Source organism: Narcine bancroftii, chromosome 9 (genome assembly GCF_036971445.1).
Source record: "Narcine bancroftii isolate sNarBan1 chromosome 9, sNarBan1.hap1, whole genome shotgun sequence".
Taxonomy (NCBI): Eukaryota; Metazoa; Chordata; class Chondrichthyes; order Torpediniformes; family Narcinidae; genus Narcine; species Narcine bancroftii.
Genome location: NC_091477.1, coordinates 94,786,165 through 94,808,301, shown reverse-complemented (window position 1 = coordinate 94,808,301; position 22,137 = coordinate 94,786,165). Strand labels below are relative to the sequence as shown.

The following is a 22,137-nucleotide window of genomic DNA, read 5'->3' as shown; positions in this document are numbered from 1 at the left end:
AATGAGGTAAAGTATGGGAGAGATCCCTGCCATTGGCAGTCAAGGGTACCTAGAAAAGCTGTGGGAAAAAAAAGTGTTAGCAAAGGCTTGTTCTTTATCAAGGGGACAATAGCCGGATACACCAAGAAGAGCTTTCCATTACAATACATGCAGTCATTAGCCCCTTTCGCACTTGCCAGTGAACCCAGGAATCTAACGCCAATTGGCCTTTAAAGTGAAAAGTGTGAAAGCAAAATCTGCTCAACGCCAGTGTCAGATGATGCCATCTTACACTGGGGATTGCCATCCTCAACCCCTAGTACAATCCCTGGCATCTGCAGAATGTAGATCTGTTGAGATCAGGCAAATGTGAAATGGGCAACATTGCAGGCACTTCCGATAAAAGGTAGAACAGACAAAACGCCAGTGATAAACCCTTGCAAGTGTGAACGTGTTCAGTGTCCCAGTTAGGAGTGGTCTAGTGTGAAATGCCAAACCCCCATTCCTATCCCGCGATACTGAATGGCTAATTTACTGGGGTGTAAGTGTGAAAGTATGCAGGCTAACCAATTGTCAACAGCATAGCACTTTATTTTGGAGATATGTGAACACAATTACTTTTTTTTAAATGAATGGTCATGTCATAGAATTGTTCAGGTGAAAGTTAATCAGACCATTAATTATTTGAAAGTTATGGGGTGGGGTGGAACAGACAGAAAATAGCTGTGGTATTTTCAATCCACAGGTTTCTTGGAGAACCCACACAGTTCTTCCAGGCTATAGATATCCAAGATACAATAGATGAATAAAAAAAAGAAAATTATGCGTCAGAGGCAGGAATTACACTTTCATTAGATTTTATGTCCTATTTGGACGTACAAAAAATCTTTTTGATATCACAGAGGAGGAGATTTAATACATAACAGTTCTGCACTTCTATTTCCTCTCTCATTCTAAAGTAGAAAGTTTACTTTCACTTTTACAGATCCTGTTGATGGCACAATACAAAACAAATGTTATAAACTTCATTTGCTCAAACTGAGATACGAATCATTAGGACACTAAAACATTCAAAGGACTCTCTAGTCCTGAATTTAATTTCCTTTGTCATTGACTAATATTCTTTTTAAAGAATATTTCTGTGTCCAGTAAAGCTCCAAAACTTCCAACCTAATATGATACTAAAGCCTGGTGAACAAGGCGAGTCGGAGGGAGTGTGGAAAGTGCGGCTCTGGTAAATTAAAATGGAGAAAGAGAACCCCGTAGCCCCAACAAATTCAAAGGGGAAGTGATAACTGGGACGACAAGTGGAAAAGAAGAAGGAACATCAGGGCCCAAGTTCATGAAACCACCGGCAGGATGGGAGGATTATGAGAGTTGACGGCAGTATAATTGATGCTGACCTGTTGTGCACAAGTTGGTGCTGCTGATTTTCTTTGTCCAATTTGTCTTGGAGTCGATTTAATTGAATCTGTAAATTATTGCTTGCCTGCAAAGTCTGTTCCAAAGTGGGCGCTACTTTCTGATCATCGTGCCTTGCAACCTCTGGTCCTTTATGGAGTGGCACCTCCTAAATCAACAATAAGGAATCATTTTGAAATTAGAACCTAGAGCTTTACAGCCCTTCTCGACTGTGCCTAGCCCCACTGACCTGCACTCAGTCCCACAGCCCTCCATACCTCTCCCATCCCTGTACCGGTCCTAATTCTTATTGAATGTTAAAATCGAGCCTTTATTCACCACTTCAGCTGGCAGCTCATTCCGCACTCCCACCACTCTCTGTGTGAAGAAGTCCTCCCTTATGTTTCCCCTAAACTTTTCCCCTTTCACCCTTAACCCATTTTCCCTGTATCTCATCTACCCTCAGTGGAAAATGCCTCCCTATATTTACTCAGTCTAACCCCCTCATCATTTTAAATATCTCCCCCCACCCTTCTATGCTCCAGGGAATAAAATCCTAACCTGTTTAACCTTTTGCTACAACTCAGTTGCTGAAGTCTGGGCAACCACCTAGAAACTTTCTCTGCACTATTTCCATCTTATTGCCATCTTTCCTGTAGTTAGGTGACCAAAATTGCATATACTCCAAATTTAGCCTCACCAATGTCTTATACAACTTTACCATAGCATCTTAACTTCTATCCCTGAGGCACACCACTAGTCACAGGCCTCCAGTCTGAGAAGCAATCATACTCCATTACTCTCTGCCTTTTCCCATTCAGCATTGTTGAATACAGTTAACTACTTCACCATGAAAACAGAGTGTCTGAACCTTCCCGACTCTCATGTTGGATCTTGTGAAAGGCCTTACTAAAGTCCACATAGACAACATCCATGGCCTTTTCTTCGTCAACCCTCCTGGTAACCTCCTCGATAAACTCTATTGGTTAAACAGACTTACCCTGCACAAGCCATGTGAACTATCCCTAATCAGATCCTGGCTATTCAAATACTTGTATATCCCAGCTCTTGGAACACCTTTCAACAATTTACCTACTACTGACATCAGGCACAGTGGCCTATAATTTCCAGGGTTGCTTTTGGAACCTTTCTTAAAAATGACATGGTGAGCTACCCTCCATCCTCTGGCACCATTAACAACATGTAAAAATATTCTCATATAGTGCACACATGCATACAACGCATGGGGGGGTGGGGGGAAGAACCTGGTTTGTAAAATGTGCCTATAAAAATATGGTAGTTCAGAACTGTTAACAAAATGTTAGCTATTAAAATATAATGCTTACTTGAATACTGTACTGTGCTTCCATGATAGTCAATTTACCCTGTAGATCTTCCAGCTCAGCATGGAGTTTCTGTAGAATAATTTGGACATGTGTCCTGGACAAAAATTGAAAAATTTAAACATACAATAAGTAATATTACTGAGTGCTCATCTAAAGTTAATAAGTGCTGGCATGGTTCATTATTTTGCTGAAATCTTGAAATATTAAGGTGGAATATAACTGAATCTTCTTTGATCATATGATAATTTGTCAGATGCAATGTTATATCTTTTTCCTGTATCAAGAAGAGCAAGAATATAGGGCACATTTTTCAGAAAATACCATATATAAGTGTAACCATCAATACCACATAATAGTCAATACCGCCACACCACCCCCCCCACCCCCACCCCACCATCACTTTTAGGCCTAAGAACCAGGTATTTTTGTATTTCCCATGCAAAAGTAGACCACTATTTATGGCCTGACTACCTGCCATTCTGAGCTCCGGACACCTGCCCACTCAATGCCCCAAGAGTGGTCTCTGGCCCCAGTCACCTGCCCACCAGAGTTCCCAGCGCAATGGCCTTGGATCCTCAACTTGGCTGCCCAGCCATCCGAGTTCCTGACTGTGGATCTTCGCCTAGGCCAACTGCTCACCGCGCTCTCAACACACTAGCTGCCTGCCCATCTGAGCTCTCAACTGCTGTTCCTCAAATTGGTCACCACCCATCTGAGCTCCCAACCACAGATTCTAACCCTGGCTGCCTGTCCATCTGATCTCCTAACCACTGTTCCTCACCCTGGTCGCCCGCCCATTTGAGCTCCCGATTGCTGCTCCTCAGCCCGGTCACCTGCCCACCCGAGCTCCTGACCACGAATCCTCCAACACCTCCACTCCCCCACTCCCCCCAACCGGTCATTCACCTATCTGAGCTCAAGACCACAGATCCTCATCCTGGCTGCCCACCCACCTGAGCTCCCAATCGTGAATCCTCACCCCAGCCCTCTGATCTCCCAATGCCTAGACATCCGCCCATCTAAGTGCTTAACACTCCAACTGTGAACTTACCACGTGGTCCTAGCCATCAAGCCATAGCTGCTGGTCTCAACTCAAAAGATTATGACTTATAACTAATGTGTTAACTTGTGACATTAATCATGAGCCTCAGCAAAGATTAAAAACTATAAAACACAGAACAGTACAGCACAGGAACGTGCCCTTTGACATGGAACATGTGCAAATTAAATAAAATGTCTGTTTGCAAATTATACTCATACCTTTGTTCCCGCATATTTATATGTCTACCTAGTAGTCAAGTCAAATTTATTGTCATCTGATTGCACAAGTACACCAATGAAATAGTGTTCTCCTATCCTTGGTGCCAAACACACAGACACACAACCAAACATAACACACTTACAAATAATACATATGCAGGACAAGCATTCATATATACAAATAAATAAATATTGTTTCATGAATACGAGATTCTTGAATAGGGATCAGTTCCTTTGGTCATTCAGCATTCTCACTACCCGTGGGAAGATGTTGTTCCTCAGCCTGATGGTGCTGAAAGATGCTGTGTGTGGGGTGGAAAGGGGTCCTCAATGATTTTGAATGTCCTCTTCAGACAATAATCCAAATAGATCATGTCGATGAGGGGTGGGGGAGGGAGACTCCAGTGATTCTCTCTGCTATTCTTATGCACCTGTGAATTGACCTCTGATCCATTTCTTGACAGCAACCAAACCACACTGCGATGCAGCCATACAGGACTCTCTCAAAAGAGCTTCTGTAGAAGGGTGACATAATGGTGGCCAGTACCCTTCCCTGCTTCAGTCTTCTCAGGAAATGCGTCACTGTTGAGCCTTCCTGATAAGTGAGAAGTTGTGTGTCCTCGATAGATCACGAGTTAAGTGAACACCAAGAAAAGGTGCTCCAAACTCTACAGAATTGCTGATGCTTAGTGAAGGTGGTCATTCCTGGTCCTCCTGAAGTCCATGATCATCCCCTTCATCTTGTCAACATTGAGACTCAGATTGTTACTCTTTGCACAATATCATGAGATTTGCCTCCTGTGGTGCAACTCATCGTTGTTGATGAGACCAACTTCTATTGTGTCATCTACAATCTTGATGATGCTGTTGGAGCTGGATCAGTAACGTAAACAGGAGTGGGCTGAGTACACAGCCCTGAGGTGCGCTAGTGCTTAGCGTGAGGGTGCTCAACATTTTGCTACTGACCCGGAGTGTGTGTGGTCTTTCCGTGAGGAAGTCCTGAATCCAGTTACAGAGAAGGGTGTTGAGACCCAGCGAGGACTGCTGATCATATTAAACTGCAAGCTGAAGTCAATGAACATCAGTCTGGTGTATGAGGCATCGTTCTCCAGGTGGGTCAGGATTTAGTGAAGGGACAAAGCCAGTGGCTTAGCTTTATGGGGGTGGGGGGAAATTGCTCCCCCTCAGCACATATATACACAAATAAGGACATTTGTACTTAAATAAAAATTCATGTTAAAGACAGACCTAGTCTGTTTAAAAAAAACTAGTTTTTAACCCAGGGACTGCCTATATTTCACTGCTTACTCTCGGTCTCCTCTACATAATTTGGTTTTTCACTCAATTTACTGTCATCAGCAAACTTAGTACTCTATAATCCTAGTTTGTGCAACTCATTCTTGTAGTTCAATACATTCTGATCAAGGCAGCATCCTGGTAAATCTCTTCTGTATCTTTTCCAACCCCTGCACATTCATCATGTAGTGGGGTGACCAGAATTTCACACAATATTTCAAGTGCAGCCTACCCAGATATTTATTTAGCTGTAACATGACTTCCTAATTCTTATAAGCTATGCTCTGACCAACAAAGTCAAGAATGCTATAGACTTTCTTTCTGCACTATCAAACTGTGTGGTTACTTTCAGGGAGCTATGCACTTGGACCCCCAGATCCCTCTGCACATCAAAGATATATACTTTTCTTTTAAAAATATAGCGTGATATCTATTGCATAGGAAAATCTATATATGGTGGGAAAATCTATATATGGTGGGAAAATCTATATATGGTGGAGTTATTTTGCTTCATAACTCAAAACTGGAAAATTACACTCTCAAAACAAAATGTAAACACAATAAATACACAAAATGGCATTCTCTCTTACTTCTCTTCTTGCAAGCTGTGTATCTGCATGATTCTTTGTCCAAGTTCTATTTGTAGTTTCTGTACCATCTGCTGGAGTTTACTGTGTGACATTAACACGTTCTCCAGAGTTGCTGCCATTTGACTGTTACTTTGCTTAGAGTCTATTAAATGTTGTTGAAAATTTGCAATCTGAAAAATGAATGGAATATCCAATCAGTTCAGACATGAAGCTGTGGATTACTACAGAACTACTAAACCAAACAATCTTGCTGGTACAGTTTGGACAGTTACCTCAGACAATTCCTACTTCAAGTGATCATCTTAACATTTATAACACTTTGAAACATAATGTTGACAATTTTTTTTATCTAGCATACCTTGCACTTTGTTTCTCAATCGCAAGCCAAAGAGATAGCAGGCAGATTAATATCACTAATTTAATACAGCTAGTTTATCCTATCAATTGTTTACATTTATTCTCAATCAAACTTGGAAGAGTAATAGTACAAGAAGCAGTAATTTATCTCTTAATAGCCATATGCTTTATTCAACTGTCATAATATTTTAAATGGGTTTGATACATTATGGTAAATTAGAATCTGCAGCAGCTAATTCTAGGTGCTACAATTAAGAATCATTTGAAACACAATCTTAATCACTTTGGGTTTGACTGATGAAGTCATGTACCAATTTTCTGTTAACAAGTTTAAAAAAAACAGATGCTCCATTTTTGAGATTTCTGCAATAAGCACTCTTCAGTTCACAAAATGGCTGTTGGTTCCAGCCTTTAAAAAAAATTACTAGATAAAGTATGGCATGAAATAAAATAGTAGTTCTGGGGTTTCTGGAATTGCTATTTAGCATGTAACATTCCAATAAGGAATGCAGCATTTTTATTGTTCTTTTCACCTCCTGATTTTCTTTTTCTTCCATCATTTCTATATATTCTTTCAACATTTGTTTTTCACGAAGTGCTTCATCACATGATATTATGGACAAGGCAAAGTCTTTCTCCCTTTGTTCCAATACCAACTGTACCTGGAGAGAACAGAAGTTAAAGTACACTCATAACAAGATCACTCAAAATGCAATAGTGGCAATAATGCCTTGTTCATTTCTAGTTCACTAAATCTATGTGAAAATATCTCAATTCAAATATATTATGAATACATCACAAAATTCATTGTTTTGTGGCAGCATTACAATAAATTACATTTTAAAATAAATAAATGGGTACAAAAGAAGAGAAAGTTAGATTGTGCAGTGGTTCATTGTCCATTCAGAAATCTGATGGCAGAGGAGAAGAACCTGTTTTTGTTCCACTGGGTGTTCGCCTTCAGGTTCTTACATCTTTTTCCTAATGGTAGCATTGTAAAAAAAAAGCCACGGTCAGGGTGGTGAGGGACCTTGAGGATATAGGTTGCTTTCTTGAGACACATCCTCTTGTACATGTCCTTAATGGAACAGATTGATACCCATGATGGTGCTGGATAAGTTCACAACCCTCTGTCATCTTTTCCTCCATACCAGACAGTGATACAATCAGTCAGAATGCTTTCCACAGAACACTTGCACAAATTTGCAAGTCTTCGGTGACATACTAAATCTCCTCAAATTCCTCAAAGTAGTTGTTAGTGAACTTACTTTGTGATTACAACATGGAGGCTCCAGGATAGATCTTCAGATATTGACACCCAGGAATTTAAGTTTTTCCACTGCTGATCCCTCGATGAGGACTGGTTTGTGTTCTTCAGATATCCCCCTTTTGAAGTCCACAATCAGTTCCTTAGACTTGCTAATGTTGAGTACAAGGTAGTTGTTGTTGTGACACCATCAAACCAATTGATCTATTTCACTCTTGTACACTTCTGCATTGCCATCTGTGATTCTGCTGACGACTGTGATGTCGACAAATTTGCAGATAGCATTTGAATTGTGCCTCGCAACAAAGTCAAGGGTGTGGAGCGAGCAGAGCAGTGAACTAAGCCCGCTTTCTTGAGATGCACCTGTGTTTATTGCCGGTGAGGAGAAGACATTATTTTCAATTCATACTGACTGTGGTCTTCTGTTGAAGAAATCAAGGATTCATTGGCAGAGAAAGATGCAGAGGCCCAGATTTTAAAGCTTGTTGACCAGTACTGAGGGTAAAATGGTGTTGAAAGCTGTGCTGTTGTCGATGAAAAGTAGCCTGATGTACATATTGTTGTTATCCAAGTGATCCAAGGATGAGTAGAGTCAGTGAGATTCCATCTACTGCAGAGCAATTGTGACAGTAGGCAAATTACAGTGGGTCCAGATCTTGACTTCAGTAAAGTTAATTCTGGCCATGACCAACCTCTCAAAAGCATTTCATCACAGTAGATCTGAGTGTGACTGGGTGATTGTCATTGAAGCAGCTCATACTGTTCTTCTTGGCCACCAGTATGAATGATGCCCTTTTGAAGCAGGTGGGAACCTCTGACTGCAGCAATGATAGATTGAAAATATCAGTGAACACTCCAACTAGTTGGTTGGCATAGATTTTCAGCACCTTGCCAAGTATGCCATCAGGTTCTGACACTTTGTGAGAGTTCACCCTCTTGAAGGATGTTCTGACATTGGCCTCAGACACAGATATCACAGAGTTGCCAGATCTGCAGGTATTCTCATTGGTATCATTGAATTTGCTTCTTAAAGATCCCTTCTCAATTCCAGTGCATTCAATCCCAGGTGACTCAATCTCTCCTCATAAACTAACCTTCTCATCTCTGGGATTAACTTGGTGAACCTTCCCTGCACCACCTACAAAACCAGCACATCTTTTCTCCAGTAAGAACAGAACTGTATGCTGTACTCTCTGTGCAGCCACAGCAGAATCCCATAAAGTTGCAGCAGAACCATCCCTGTTATTAAATTCAACCCTTCTCACACTGAAGGCTATTTGATAACCTGTTGCACCTGCAAACAACATCTTACAATTCACATCCTCTGTACAATTTGCTTTTCCATTCTCTTTAATGTCATCAGCAAATTTAGATGTGGTCCCCTCTTAAAATGTATATTCTAATGTATGCCGGCTTCCTGATGACTGGCCTAAAATTACCTGCCTTTTGTCGACATTCTTTTTATGAAAGATGCATGACATTTTCAATCTTCCAATCCACTGGGACCTGCTGAAAGTCCAGAGAATTTTGGAAGATCATACAACACCTCAACTATAACATTCACCATCTTCTTTAATATACTGGGATGTCTGCAGTCAGGCCAGGGGCCTTGTCAACCCACTAGCTTGTTCAGCACTACCTCTTTCACGAAAGTGATTGTAACAAGATCTTCACCTCCCATTAGATCCAAAAGGTCTCTCTTTGGTATGTTAAACACATCTTTCAGTGCCAGGACCAGCACAAAATAGTCATTTGAGGCCTTAACCATTTCTGCATTACTCAATGTTAATTTCCCCTTCTCGACTTCCAAGGAACCTATATTCACTTTAGCCACTCTATTCTACTTTATATAATTTTAAAAGGTTTACTTTTTTTTATTTTCTGCTAGTTTATTTTAATAATCCATCTTCCCTTTCTTTATTGCTTGCTTAGTAGTTCTTTGCTGCTTTATAAAGTTTACCCTATCTTCCAGATTCCCATTACCCTTGTGAGTTTGTACACAGGAGCTTTTAGTTTGGTGCTTTCATTTTCTTAGACTAATTCTCCCCACCCTTACTGACCTTGCTTTTAAGTGGAATATAGTTTTGTTGGGCATTGTGAAAAACCTCCAAGAAAATCTCAATGTTCTTCAACTATCCCACCACATTTTTGTTTTCCCAGTCTAAGCTGGGCAACTCTTCCTTCATTCTTTGCCATCTCCCTAATACATGGTTTTAGATCACATGATTGTACCGTCTAAGTGTATGAGAAATTCAGACATAGAGGATTCCAAACTACAAGATCATTAATTTTTCTGTCTCATTGCACATGACCAGATCTAAGATAGCACATTCCCTTTTAGGTTTGGCAACATGCTGTTCAAGAGCCATCATGGATGCTTTCTATAAAGTCCTCTTCAAGATTACCTCAACCAGATTCAAGCATTTATTCAAGCAGTTATATACATATTTAAAAAATGAAGAAAATTCTTTTCTGTATAAATTCAGATTTATTGTCCCAGTACATATATGACATCACAGACAACCCTGAGATTCCCTTTCCTGCAGACAAGGCAGAATACCACTTATTGGTAGTGCAAAAGAAAAATATATACAATGTACCCATGTAAACAAAAACTGTAAACCGATAAAGAATTACAAACAAACTGACTGTGCAATACAGAAACAATAAAAATAATCTATAAAATACAAAAGAGTCCTTAAATGAGTCTCTGATTAAATTTTTGTTTAGGAGCCTGATAGTGCACATCTTTATATATAACAATAAGATTTGTTATACCTGATCTTCCACACACAAAACCATGTTGACTACTCCTAATCAATCCCAGTCTATCCAAATAATTTTATATTCTGTTCCTGAACCTGGTGGTGCAAGTCTTGTGGCACCTGTACCTCTTTCTTAATGGTAGTAGCGAGAACAGAGCGTGCGCTGGGTGGTGTGGATCCTTGATGATTTCTGCTGCTCTCTGATGGAAGTATTCCTTGCAGATGTTCTCGTTGGTGGGGAGGGTTTGCCTGTGATGTCCTGGGGTGTGTCCACTATCTTTTGTAGGGCTTTACGCTCAGGGGTATTGGTGTCATCATACCAGAAAGTGATGCAGCCAGTCAGCACACTTTCCACCACACATCTGTAGAAACTTGCCAGGGTTTCTGATATATAGAATTTCCACAAACTCCGAAGGAAGTGGAGGCACTGACATGTTTTCTTAACTTTGGCTGTAGTGTGTTTTGTCCAGGAAAGATGCTCTGAGATAGTGATTCCAAGAACTTAAATTTGTTCATCCTCTCAGAGAATGATTTAGAGTGAAGCCAAACATTTTTTTAAATCTTATCACAATGTCCATTTCATGGAATATTATTTCTAAACTGCCGTACAAAAATATCTGTGCAAATAACCAGCTCAAATTGTTTAATGAGTACAAATAAATTTATCTGTTCAAGCAAAATAAGAGAGATTATTGTGAGATGAGATTGGAAGTCGAGTTATCAAAGGAAGAATAATCATTAGCGAACATCTTATATACAATCAGTAGAAAAGATTCACATACAAATGAACAAAACAGCAGAGAAATTAGAGAAGGTCATGAACATCATAAAACTGTTCTCTTCATTAGGTGAGACAACAAGTAAAAATTGTTGTCTCAGAACAAATGCGTCTGTCCTTATTAAATTTGTCAGACCTGTTTTGTAATTGAGCTAGCAGCCTTGGTACTACAGCTAAGAACAGATACATGTATGAACAAAGACCTGGTGGCTGTAAATAGGCAAGCAATGAGACATCCACAAAATAATTATATCTTTATAGATTAGTCAAGAAAATACTCATCTATGATTGGTAATCTTAAAATGTATAAAACAGATCATGTATAATCATAGTTAAAGAATGATAATCACTGTACAAGCTGAGATTTTGAAGTCATCCTGAAACTGTATCTGGTGGACTTCTTGCCTATGCTCAAATAAATTGGTAAGAATATGAATTTTTACTGATTACTTCAGGGGTGTAGTTTGAGCTCACACTGCAAGAAATCAAACTTGAAACATGCACTGTGTTGTATATAACGGAAACTAAATCAAGATAGTTAAGAAATCTGCCACAATGTATCCGAGCAAGAGCCTTGTTGAACAAGGGAAGAGTCTGTGAAACATAAATAAATTACAAAAAGACTACTTATCTTGTGTTCTACTTCATAATTGTTCCAAGGTGTCTCACCTGAGAATATTTAGTCTCAAGCAGTGTGATGGCCTTCTGTAATTGAACATTTTCAGAGCTGGCATCATATCTATGCTGTAGTTCATCCTGTAATTGCTCCACCCTAGACTACAAACAGCAACAAAATACCTAAGCCACTGATAATAATTTATTCCCATAAAGATGAAAAAATACCATATGAAACTGTAATATAGTAATTTGAGGAAATCAAATAGAACATGAGTCAATGATAATGAATAGATTTGAAGTTCTATACCCAAGTATAAAAAAGATGTTTCAATGTATTGATTTGTTTATAATAAATGAAAAAGTCACAACTTTTTGAGGTCTCATTTGGAACACAGGGAACAATTTTGGGCTCATTTAAGAAAGTATGTGCTGGCTTTGAAGGGGTCCAGAGAAGATGTACAAGAATGAAGGGATTAGCATATGATGAATATTTGAAAGCTCTTGGAATTCAGAAAAATGAGGGGGGAACCTCAGAAGCATTTTGAATGTTGAAAGGTTTGGGCAGAGTAGATGTGGCAAAGTTGTTTCCCCTCGTAAGGAGTTTAGGACAAGATGGCACAACTTCAGGACTGAAAAGTACCCATTTAAAATAGAAATGTGGAAGAAGTTATTTTGCCAGAGAGTGGTAAACCTCTGGAATTTGCTGCCACAGGTGGCTATGAAGGCCAGGTCATTGGGTATATTCAAGGCAGAGAATGATGGCTATCTGAATAGTCAGGATATTAAAGGTTATGGGGAGAAGGCAGGGGAGTGGGGCTGAGTGGAAGAATGGGTCAGCTCATGACAGAATCGCAGAGTGGATTCGATGGGCCAAATAGTTTATTTCTGCTCCTCTATCTAATAGTCTTATGGTATTTACAGTGAGATATACTTCTGCCATTAATTTAATTTATTTCCTTGACTGGATATACCATTAGATGTCTTTGAATTTAAATATAATATCATCAATATACATGCAATTAATAATCTGGAACTATACAAATTCCAACAAAAGAGTTAATTCATTATGTCATCATGTAACTCAGTTGTAAGCAATCTCCACATAAATTAAAAGATTCACTGGTTATACAGAAAATATCAGGTAAAATAAATCTCAGATATTTTAAAGTTTTCATATTGTAGTTGAGTCTGTGATTCAAGTTTATATTTCATTGCTTCATTAAAACTATGTCTTAACTATACTCTAAACATAGAACATTGCTTACTTTTAACTGGCAAATTATTATTTACCACAGACAATAATTTCTTCTACTTCCTAACTAATATCAATTAAAATAACAAGTTTGATGTTCTGCATTGCAAACTTAGATATTGCTTAGAAAAATTAATTTGTCCATGCTCGATCTGCATTAAAAGCATTTTTTGAAAACACCCAATTGTTCATTGTAAGAATAAATGCAAAGAGAATTATATTTTTAAAATTCTTTCTTTAATAGTCCTGTAGTTATGAAATTGTGAACATTATGAAATTGCTACTGATAAAACAAATAAATTAGGATAAAAGTGAAATTATCCCCCTCACTATAGGGGATTATACTCAGTGCCTAGGAGATACCCAATTTAAATGGCCGACTAATGGAAATATTTAGGGATGCAGGTAGATAATAAATTGAATAATTTATATAAATTTAATTATTTACCTTTACTTAAGAAAATTGGAGAGGAGTTGAATAAGTGGATGACATTGCCAATAACATGATTGAATAGAGTTAACTATTAAAATGAATACATTCCCTAGAGTACAATACCCATTTCAAATATTGCCAATATTGTTACCACAAAAGTTTTTTCAAGAGTTAAACAAATATAAGAAAGTTTCTCTGGAAGGGTAAATTAAAGGGTTTCTTTAAATAAATTGACATGGAAGTTTGAGTTAGGAGGCTTACAGCGACCAAATTTTTCAAATTATTATGATGGAGCTCAAATGAGGTTTCTTGCTTTATTTTTTGAAGAGGGAGAGGGCTTTGGCCATCACCAGTGCTTGAGTGAGGGGCTTGTGATCCGTGAAGGCTGTGAATGGCCTGCCCGCGAGTAAGTAGCGGAAATGGTGGATGGCCAAATACAGCTCCAGGAGCTCCCAGTCGAAGGTGCTGTATTTGAGCTCCGGCGGGCGCAGCTGCTTGCTGAAAAAGACCAGTAGGCACCATTGTCCATCAAGCCACTATTCCAGAACCACCCCCCCACCCCTGCGCTATAGCTGAGGCGTCCACGGAGAGCGCCGTGTCTGCCTCCGGCCATGGGTGCACCAGCAGCGTGGCGCTGGCTAGAGCCTCCTTTGTCACGATGAAAGCCCTGTCCACCTCTTCTGACCACAATAAAGTATTTTCTTTGGTGGCCATGAGTGTGAACAATGGGCACATGGTGGGCGTGGCTCCGGGGATGAAACGATGGTAAAAGTTCACTATCCCCGCGAACTCTTGGAGGCCTTTCAGGGTGGAGGGTTTGGGGAATCGTTGAACAGCCACTACCTTCTCCAGCCGCCAAAATGGTGTGCCCAAGGAACTGAAGGGACTCCTTGCTGAACTGGCATTTGGCTGCATTGACCGTGAGGCCGAAGACCGCCAGGCGGGCAAACAGTGTGCAGAGGTGGGCTTTGTGTTCATTGCGGTTGCGACTGGCAATGAGAATATCATCCAGGTAAATGAACACAAAATCCAAGTCTTTTCCAACCGCGTCCATGAGGCCTTGGAATGTTTGGGCCGTGTTCTTTAGACCAAAGGGCATTTGCAGGAACTTGAAGAGGCCGAAAGGGGTGATAATGGCCATCTTACCCACATCGTCTGGCTGCACCAGGATCTGATGGTATCCCCGCACGAGGTCCACTTTGGAGAAGACGCGTGTGCTGTGGAGGTTGGTGGTGAAGTCCTGCATGTGAGGCACTGGGTACTTGTCGGGGGTGGTTGTGTCGTTCAACCAACGGTAGTTCCCGCATGGTCTCCAGCCCCCAGATGATTTCGGGACCATATGAAGCAGCGATGCCCAGGTGCTGTCCAAGCACTGGATGATTCCCAGTTCATGGAGCCTGGAGAACTCCTCCTTTGCCTGCTGGAGCTTCTCGGGCGGCAGGCGTCTGGGTCTAGCATGCAGCAGGGTGCCCTGTGTGGCGATGTGGTGGAAGACCCCATGCTGGGGCAGGGGGCATTGAATCGTGGCTCTAAGATGGTGGGGAATTCAAGGAGGATCTCATCAAACTCGTCCCTGGTGGCGGCTACAGTGGCAATTTCGGGCCTGCGGGCTTCTGCTGTGTCTAGTCGGGTGGAGTCGGATGTTCAGGCGTTGACCAGCCTTTTGCCCTTCATGTCAACCAGTAGGCCATGAGCTCTAAGGAAGACGGCCCTTAACAGCACGGTGCCCACGGAGGCTAGGACAAACCTCCAGAGGAACTTCTCCTTCCCAATCTAGATCTGTGTCCTGCGGGTCCTGTGGAGCCGTTGGCCGCCCGCAAGGTTGGACCTCGAGATCAGGTTCAAGTCTCTAATGCTGTTGGGTGGGGAGGGGGGGAGGACACTGAGCTCGGCCCTTGTATCCACCTGGAATCGGCAGCCGGTGGATCTGTCCATCACATGAAGGAGGCTGTTTGTGTGGCCAGTCAGCGCAGCCATCAACGGCGGCTGGCCTGGTCATTTCCCTGAAACCCGCAGGGCTGGCGGCACTTACGGGCTTGCGCTCCCCAGCACTGGTGGTAGAAACACCAGGTCGACTGGCTTGGTCTTGGAAGCGGCTTGCGGTCGGCTGGCTCTTGGTCGTGCCACTTGGTTGAAGGCTGCCTTGTTCTCCCTCTTTGTACACCAGAGGACATCCGCATGGGCTGCTGCTCTCCTTGGGTTTGAGAAGTCTTCATCTGTGAGGAGCAGTTGGATGTCCTCCGGCATCTGTTCCAGGAATATCTGGTGGAAGAGAAAACAAGGCTTGTGGTCTTCTGCCAGGGCCAGCATTTCGTCCATCAGCGCCGACGGACTACGGTCTCCAAGCCCATCTAGGTGAAGGAGCCTGGAAGCCCGTTGCTGGGAGGTTAGCCAGAAAGTTCCAAGCAGCAGGTCTTTGAGGGCAGTGTACTTGCCCGTAGCTGAGGGGTGGTGGATGATGTCGTCCACCCTCACTGCCGTATCTTGGTCCAGAGCACTCATTACATGATAGAACATCGTGGCATCTGAGGAGATGTTGCAGAGTTGAAATTGTGTTTCCTCCTGCCCAAACCACGTTCTCGGTCAGTGGGTCCAAAAGGGAAGAAGCTTGATGGAGACAGCGTTAACTTCTGCTGAATCCATAGAGTTTTAAGTCCAGAAAAACGTCTGGGCTCGTCAGGGTCACCACTGTGGCGTTGTGAACAGTGGAAGAAACACAGCCACCACATTGAGGGTCGTTAACGACTGTTTTTATTCAAATTCAGCAGGCCCCTTTCAGGGCAGCATGAGCTCAATCTCCTGGTGCATTGTGATATCATAATCGCTGCCCAGGGTGCGCGCTGGAAGGGATGCTGGAGTCAGAGAGAAACCTCTGACGTTGCCATTTCCCCATGGCTGCCCTGCCACATGGTGACAAAAGTGAGGCCGGTTTGCCTTGAGGATGTGCGCCGCCACAGTGTCCTTATTCACTAACTGCAGGAATTAATTTATAGATGTTTTACCTAAATTTCAAAAATCTTGTTAACCTCCTTGGAAGAATTAAAACACCTAAATGATCAGAGCTGTGTGGTGATGGGTGTTTTCTGGTAATCAGGTTTTTCTTTGCTTTACTTTTCTTTCATCCTTATTCTCATTTCTTTCTTTTTCTTGGGGATTTGTTAAGGTGGAGGGGGTTGTGGGTTTTACACCATCATGTATCATGGACTCAACTCTAATATTTGATTATTGTACTTTATATATGGCTATGATTACATGTATGGATGAAAATATTTAATACATTTTTTTAAAAATGAGATGCCCATTTTCTTTCTCTTGCTTCTTCAATATAAGTCAATCATCCACTTCAAGCTTCATGGTTACTTTTTCAATATCAAATTAAATAACATGCAAATATTAACCTGATTAAATAATTAACTAATTTCTTATTCTAGCATCTAGCAAAATTCAAATCTCTAAAATAAAATGTATTTTGTATATTAAAATCATTATAACTAATTGAAAACAAAGAGAGACCAGTTGTTCTAAGTTCAATACAGGGCATGCATGAGTGCATGAATGTTTTCCAGATACAAATTCCTCATCATAACCCCATAGACAGTTGCAGCTCAGGGAAGAAGGTGATAGCCACAAGTAGGGTGGGAAGAGGGAGGCAGACAGTAGCATTCTAGAGTGTAATCCTGAACCTGATGACTGTATAACAAAAGTACATCAGTGATTAACAACTGCTATTCAGTGTAACATCATTAGTGAAAATGGTGAACATTCCACATGAAAATCTAATGTAATTTATGTTTAACCTATTGTGGAAGATAGATCATTGACAAATACAAAATAAATGTTCTGAGATTCAGATATCTGAAACAAGCCACTGTGGAAATAAGCTCTATTTCAGAGTTGAATGTTTACTTCTGTGATAATTCTATGACCTGTGCCTCCACTTCTCACATCTATCCTATCACCATCGTGCCCCACCCTCAGCTTTTTCCCCTTCTATATGAAATATGATTTTCTTACCATGACTTGATAAAGTGATTGACCATTTCTACCTGTGGATGCTGTCTGACCTACTGAGTTCCTGAAGCAATTCTCTTTATGCAAAGCATTACAAGCCCTGCTTTGACAATATTTATCGGAATCCAGCTTCCCACCTGCCAACAATATGAATCAGCATCAAGGGGATATACCAGAGAAGTAAAGAACTTGTTCAACACTATAGCTCTTCCTCAGGCCTCTTTCCAGCATGATCACAACCACAAGTACATTCACTAGCACAGGTCAATGTTGACAACTGCTGAGCCACTTCATTCTGCCCTTTGGCCTCTTCACCACTGACTGCAACCTCTTCAATACCTCCACTCCCCATTCCAACCTTGAGCTATTCTTTTAGATGGAATTATTCTTCCCATCCATTCTCTTGGGCCTCTTTCCACCCTGTCCCCCTCAATTCTGCCTTGGACCCAAGCAAAAACATGCAAAGGCCTCAAGCATACCACCAATATCTAGACGTGTATTTCAACATATACAAGAACAATATCAATGAATCTATTAATACTGTACCTGATTCTCAGTCACTTGTATCTCAAGTCTGTTATTCTCCTTTGTTAAATTATCAATTTTGATATTTGCCTGCCAAGAAATCAAACGAAGGTTAATTTTGGCAAATCTCAACAGAGAAAATGTTGTTAATGAGTATTTTCCACAAAGAAATTATGCCTCAACAGGATACATTCCAAGCATATGAAACAAACCATTGCTCAGTATCCAAAATCAGAATCTCTTTGAGTGGATACTTTCATCAACCTATACTCCCAATTACCTTCTCGCTCTCTCAACCATATGGCCAATTTCTGATTCGTCTTTTCTCTTTCACTGTCTTGCTATGTCTTTTTCAGCCAGCATCCTCTCCGAGCCCACAGATTCACATAACTATCTTAGCCACACCTTTCCATCAAGAGATGCGCATTACCTCTCCTCCCGTTCCGAAGAACCTGTTTACTCCAGAATGCTCTAGTCCACTCTTGGATCACCTAAACTCATTTCTCATTATATCCTTTTCCTTCCCTCTGTTGAGCATCTCAAAAACTCATTCTTTTAGAAAAGCTCCTTTTGTCATCTGCTGTGTAAAAACTAAATACAAACTGGGTGAGTGCTTTGTAAAACATCTCCATTTGGTTCACAAGGTTGACTTGAGCCAGCCACTTTAATTATCTGCCTGACTTTTGCCTTTGGTATCTAAATGAGGTTCATTTTGGTAATTTCATTCTTTCTTGGTACCCACTTTGTGAAAGATCTTCCCTTTCTTTCTGCTTCTGCAATCCCCTCCCCATTATATTTCTCTATCTTTAACTGTTCCCAATTGTAATGAAAGGTATTAACCAAAAATATCGTCTGTTTCTCTCTTCATCAATGCTGTCTGCCTCACTGAGTATTTTTCCACAGTTTTAGAGTTCTAGCATTTGTAATACTGTACTTTGCCTTTAAACTGGATTGTCATCAACTGCTTTAGCATAGCATGATTTAATGAGCTGGATTAAAAAATTAACAGACCTGAGCTGATGTTAATGGAAAGTTAATGGGAGCATCGTCAGCAAAATCACCAACAGGAATGAGGAAGTGTTCAGGAGAGATCAGCTCATTGAACGGTGTAAAACGACAACAACCTTGCACTCAGCAACAGCAAAACCAAGGAGATGGTTGTGGACTTCAGGAGGAAGTCAGGGAAACACGACCCATTATCTATCATAATCCTCAATTTTTTTCAGAAAGTAAACCATTTGAAAAAAGTTGTCCGGTGTAATGTAATTTTTCCTTCAACAGAGTCAAAACACATTTTACTGCTCATTTTTAGGTCAGCAAACTGTTAGTTGCTGGGTGCCACGTGGTTAGTTCTGGGCCCTCAGCTATTCAAAACTTTCATTAATAACTTAAATGTTTCTGTTAATGCAAATTTTCACTGGAAAGTGAGCTGTGAGCAGAATACAGTAGTTTCAGAGGGGTGGTTGAATGGGCAAGGAGCTAGAAATGGAGTATTATGTGAATTTATACAATATGCGAGGAGAAATGTCTAAGTTTAGGGTACACAGGGACCCTGATATGATGCATTAGGAGTATGGAAAATGGAATATTTGCAAAGGGTGGCACAGTTAGCCCAACTCTATTACAATTGGGTCAAGAGAAGTGGTTCTCAACCTCCCCCCCCCACCCCCCCCCCCAGCCCCCCTCCCCCCCAACAGAGCACCAATAGCTTAGGGATTACTTATAGTGGTGAGTAGAAAGAAAAAGGTTGAAAATTACTGGTCTAAACTAACTGGAGTTTAGAACAATAAAATGTGATCTTAGTGGATATACATAATTCTGAGAGGGATTATCTGAGTACCTTCTGCTATCTCTAATTGATGAATAATTGTCTCTAGAGAAAAGGGTTGGCCATTTAGAACTGAGATAAATTTCTTTACTCAAAAATCAAATTTCTTATTCAACATGTTAATTCTTGAGGATAATTTAAATTATTTTAAAACTAGAATAAATTTCATATTCTTGGCAAATTGTAACATTGCTAATAACAAAATCTACCACCATAAGAAGCTGCTTCCCTTTGCTGAGTCCAAACATTGAAAAATCTGTGGCACACCTGGTCCATTTGGGTTTCCTTTTCCTGTTTAAGCTGTTCATATTCATTAACAGATGACGTTAATTTCTCTTTCTGGTGAGCAATTTCAGACTCAAGAAGCATCTTTTGTGTCATTGTCTTTTTCTCCATTATTTCAAATTTCTGCTGTACCTCCATATACTCCAATCTAAGAGCTTCACTAAGTTCAACAAAAGAAAAATAACATCTTATAATATACAGTAAATAACATTGCATGTATTCAAATTACACTTGTGGATTTAAATTTAGACCTAGAGCATGGTAACAGACCCTTCCAGCCCACAATTTATTGTAGCATGCTTATAGATAAAGTAATGATATTCCTCACCAACAACTAGGTCAACAAATAAACATGTAGTTCTCAAATGATACATTTGTCAGATGGCAAATATCATACATTTCCTGGATTCATATACACCATCTCAGTAATTCTTCTCATCATTGCCAGATTGCCTCTCTCAATATTCCAACACCTCCAATGAAGGTCTCTTGATCCTTCCAATCCAATACCCACCCTTCTCAGGAAGCAAGGATATCTCAATGTTCTAAAATACATGGCTAGTATGTTAATTTTTCCTAAAACCACTCTAGCATTTCAAAGATTAATCTTCCAAAATCACCAAGTTAGAAGATTGGACTGGTACTCCTAAATCATCCTCTCAAGTACTTCTGAAAACTCGGTGGAAGAAATTGTTAGTCACAGCACGCCCAACAAGAAAAATTGGGTACAGCAGCACTTGATACAAACAAGAACTTTAAAAAACCACCTTACAATGTAACATACACTAATACTTTAATATTGGAAAAATGCATTGAATGTGAGTCATTTTGATTTTGCACCAATCTAAATGACCCAGGACAAACCAACAGATGAATGCTTATGTTAATCAGTTCACACTGAAGTTCCCAAAACATGATCAGGGAAGGAAGGGAATAAGTGGCTTAACACATTCCTGCCTCAATGGCATATTTATTCTGGCATTTTAATCTTTTAAGTAATACATATCTGTCCTTAATTATCAATCCAAAATAAATAGCTAATCTGCTTTGAAATTCATCTGTCACAGTTTTGCTCATCTATTATGCATCTCTGTTTATTTAATTATAATCTCTTATCTTCACATAAATCTTTGCATCTAAAATCTTGGATACAATGTAATGGTTTAGGATAAGATCGATATGATTAGTTTGACAGTTGGTCCAGACAGGATGGGCCAAAGGGCCTGTTTCTTCTTTCATTATCAAAATTATTAATAAATGAAGTAAAGACCCAAGATGACACACAGATCTTTGTGGAACAACACAGATAACTTACTTCAATGTCAAGCACAATAATTCCCTTTAATAGCCAATAATTTGCCTTCTGCTCCATGGTCTTCAAACTTAGCAAAAACATATTTTACAAAACTATGCATAACTATATAAACCACATTTGCAGGCATTCCACAAGGGACTACTTTAATCAAAAGGCCAATTAAGTCTTATTTTGAAAATCCAAGTAGGCTCAAAAAAAATCTCAAATTTCTCCAAATACATAGCCACTGTCTTTTAATTAGGGATTTGACAGACAGATTATTTAAAAAATTATAATGACAAATATAGATTTTTTTTTGTCTAACTTTTATTTTTACAATCTAAATGGTTATCCTCTGAATCAAGAGAGCTTTGAAAATGTGCATTTTTTTTCTCCCATAATTTTAAAACACTGGGTTGAAAACTATCATGCTGTGAAAAAGGTTTCAGCATTTTTTCCCCTGATTCGATACAATTACTGTTATAAAGTTCTCACACTTTTTTTCCCCAAATCTCCTCATGACTCCCCGCCCCCAACTTTTTCATATCTGTACTTTCAACCAACCTTTTCCTTCTCCAATAGACCCAAGGTTCTCCAATTTTGTTCTTCAATAATTCCCAAACTTAATTGCTTCATCTTTGTCAACACTTCCTTCAGTTACAAAGTCTCTGAACCTTCGAAATCTTTCCATCTCTTTTCTGCCCTTTATTCTTATGCAGAATCCTTAACATATATTACTTTGACAAAGCTTTTGATTATCTGTCCTAATATCATCCTACAGTGTTTTGTAACAACTTTTGTTGGAAAATTTATCCTGTAAAGAGCCTTGGTACACTTGAAAACATTTTATAA

General features: G+C 40.1%; 1 protein-coding gene across 14 annotated transcripts in view; it reads right to left on the bottom strand.

Annotated features, from left to right (window-relative positions):
* The window catches only part of ccdc150 (coiled-coil domain containing 150), an 88,093-nt gene that overhangs the window by 35,661 nt on the left and 30,295 nt on the right, over positions 1–22,137 (bottom strand). For all 14 annotated transcript variants that reach the window (XM_069896928.1, XM_069896930.1, XM_069896921.1 and 11 more), the window contains exons 10-16: positions 19,974–20,151; positions 17,900–17,968; positions 11,709–11,816; positions 6,763–6,891; positions 5,873–6,042; positions 2,727–2,820; positions 1,383–1,549 (exon numbers count right to left, since the gene is read on the bottom strand). In XM_069896928.1, coding sequence (XP_069753029.1) covers positions 1,383–1,549; positions 2,727–2,820; positions 5,873–6,042; positions 6,763–6,891; positions 11,709–11,816; positions 17,900–17,968; positions 19,974–20,151 — 915 coding nt within the window. The remainder of the gene's footprint in view (positions 1–1,382; positions 1,550–2,726; positions 2,821–5,872; positions 6,043–6,762; positions 6,892–11,708; positions 11,817–17,899; positions 17,969–19,973; positions 20,152–22,137) is intronic.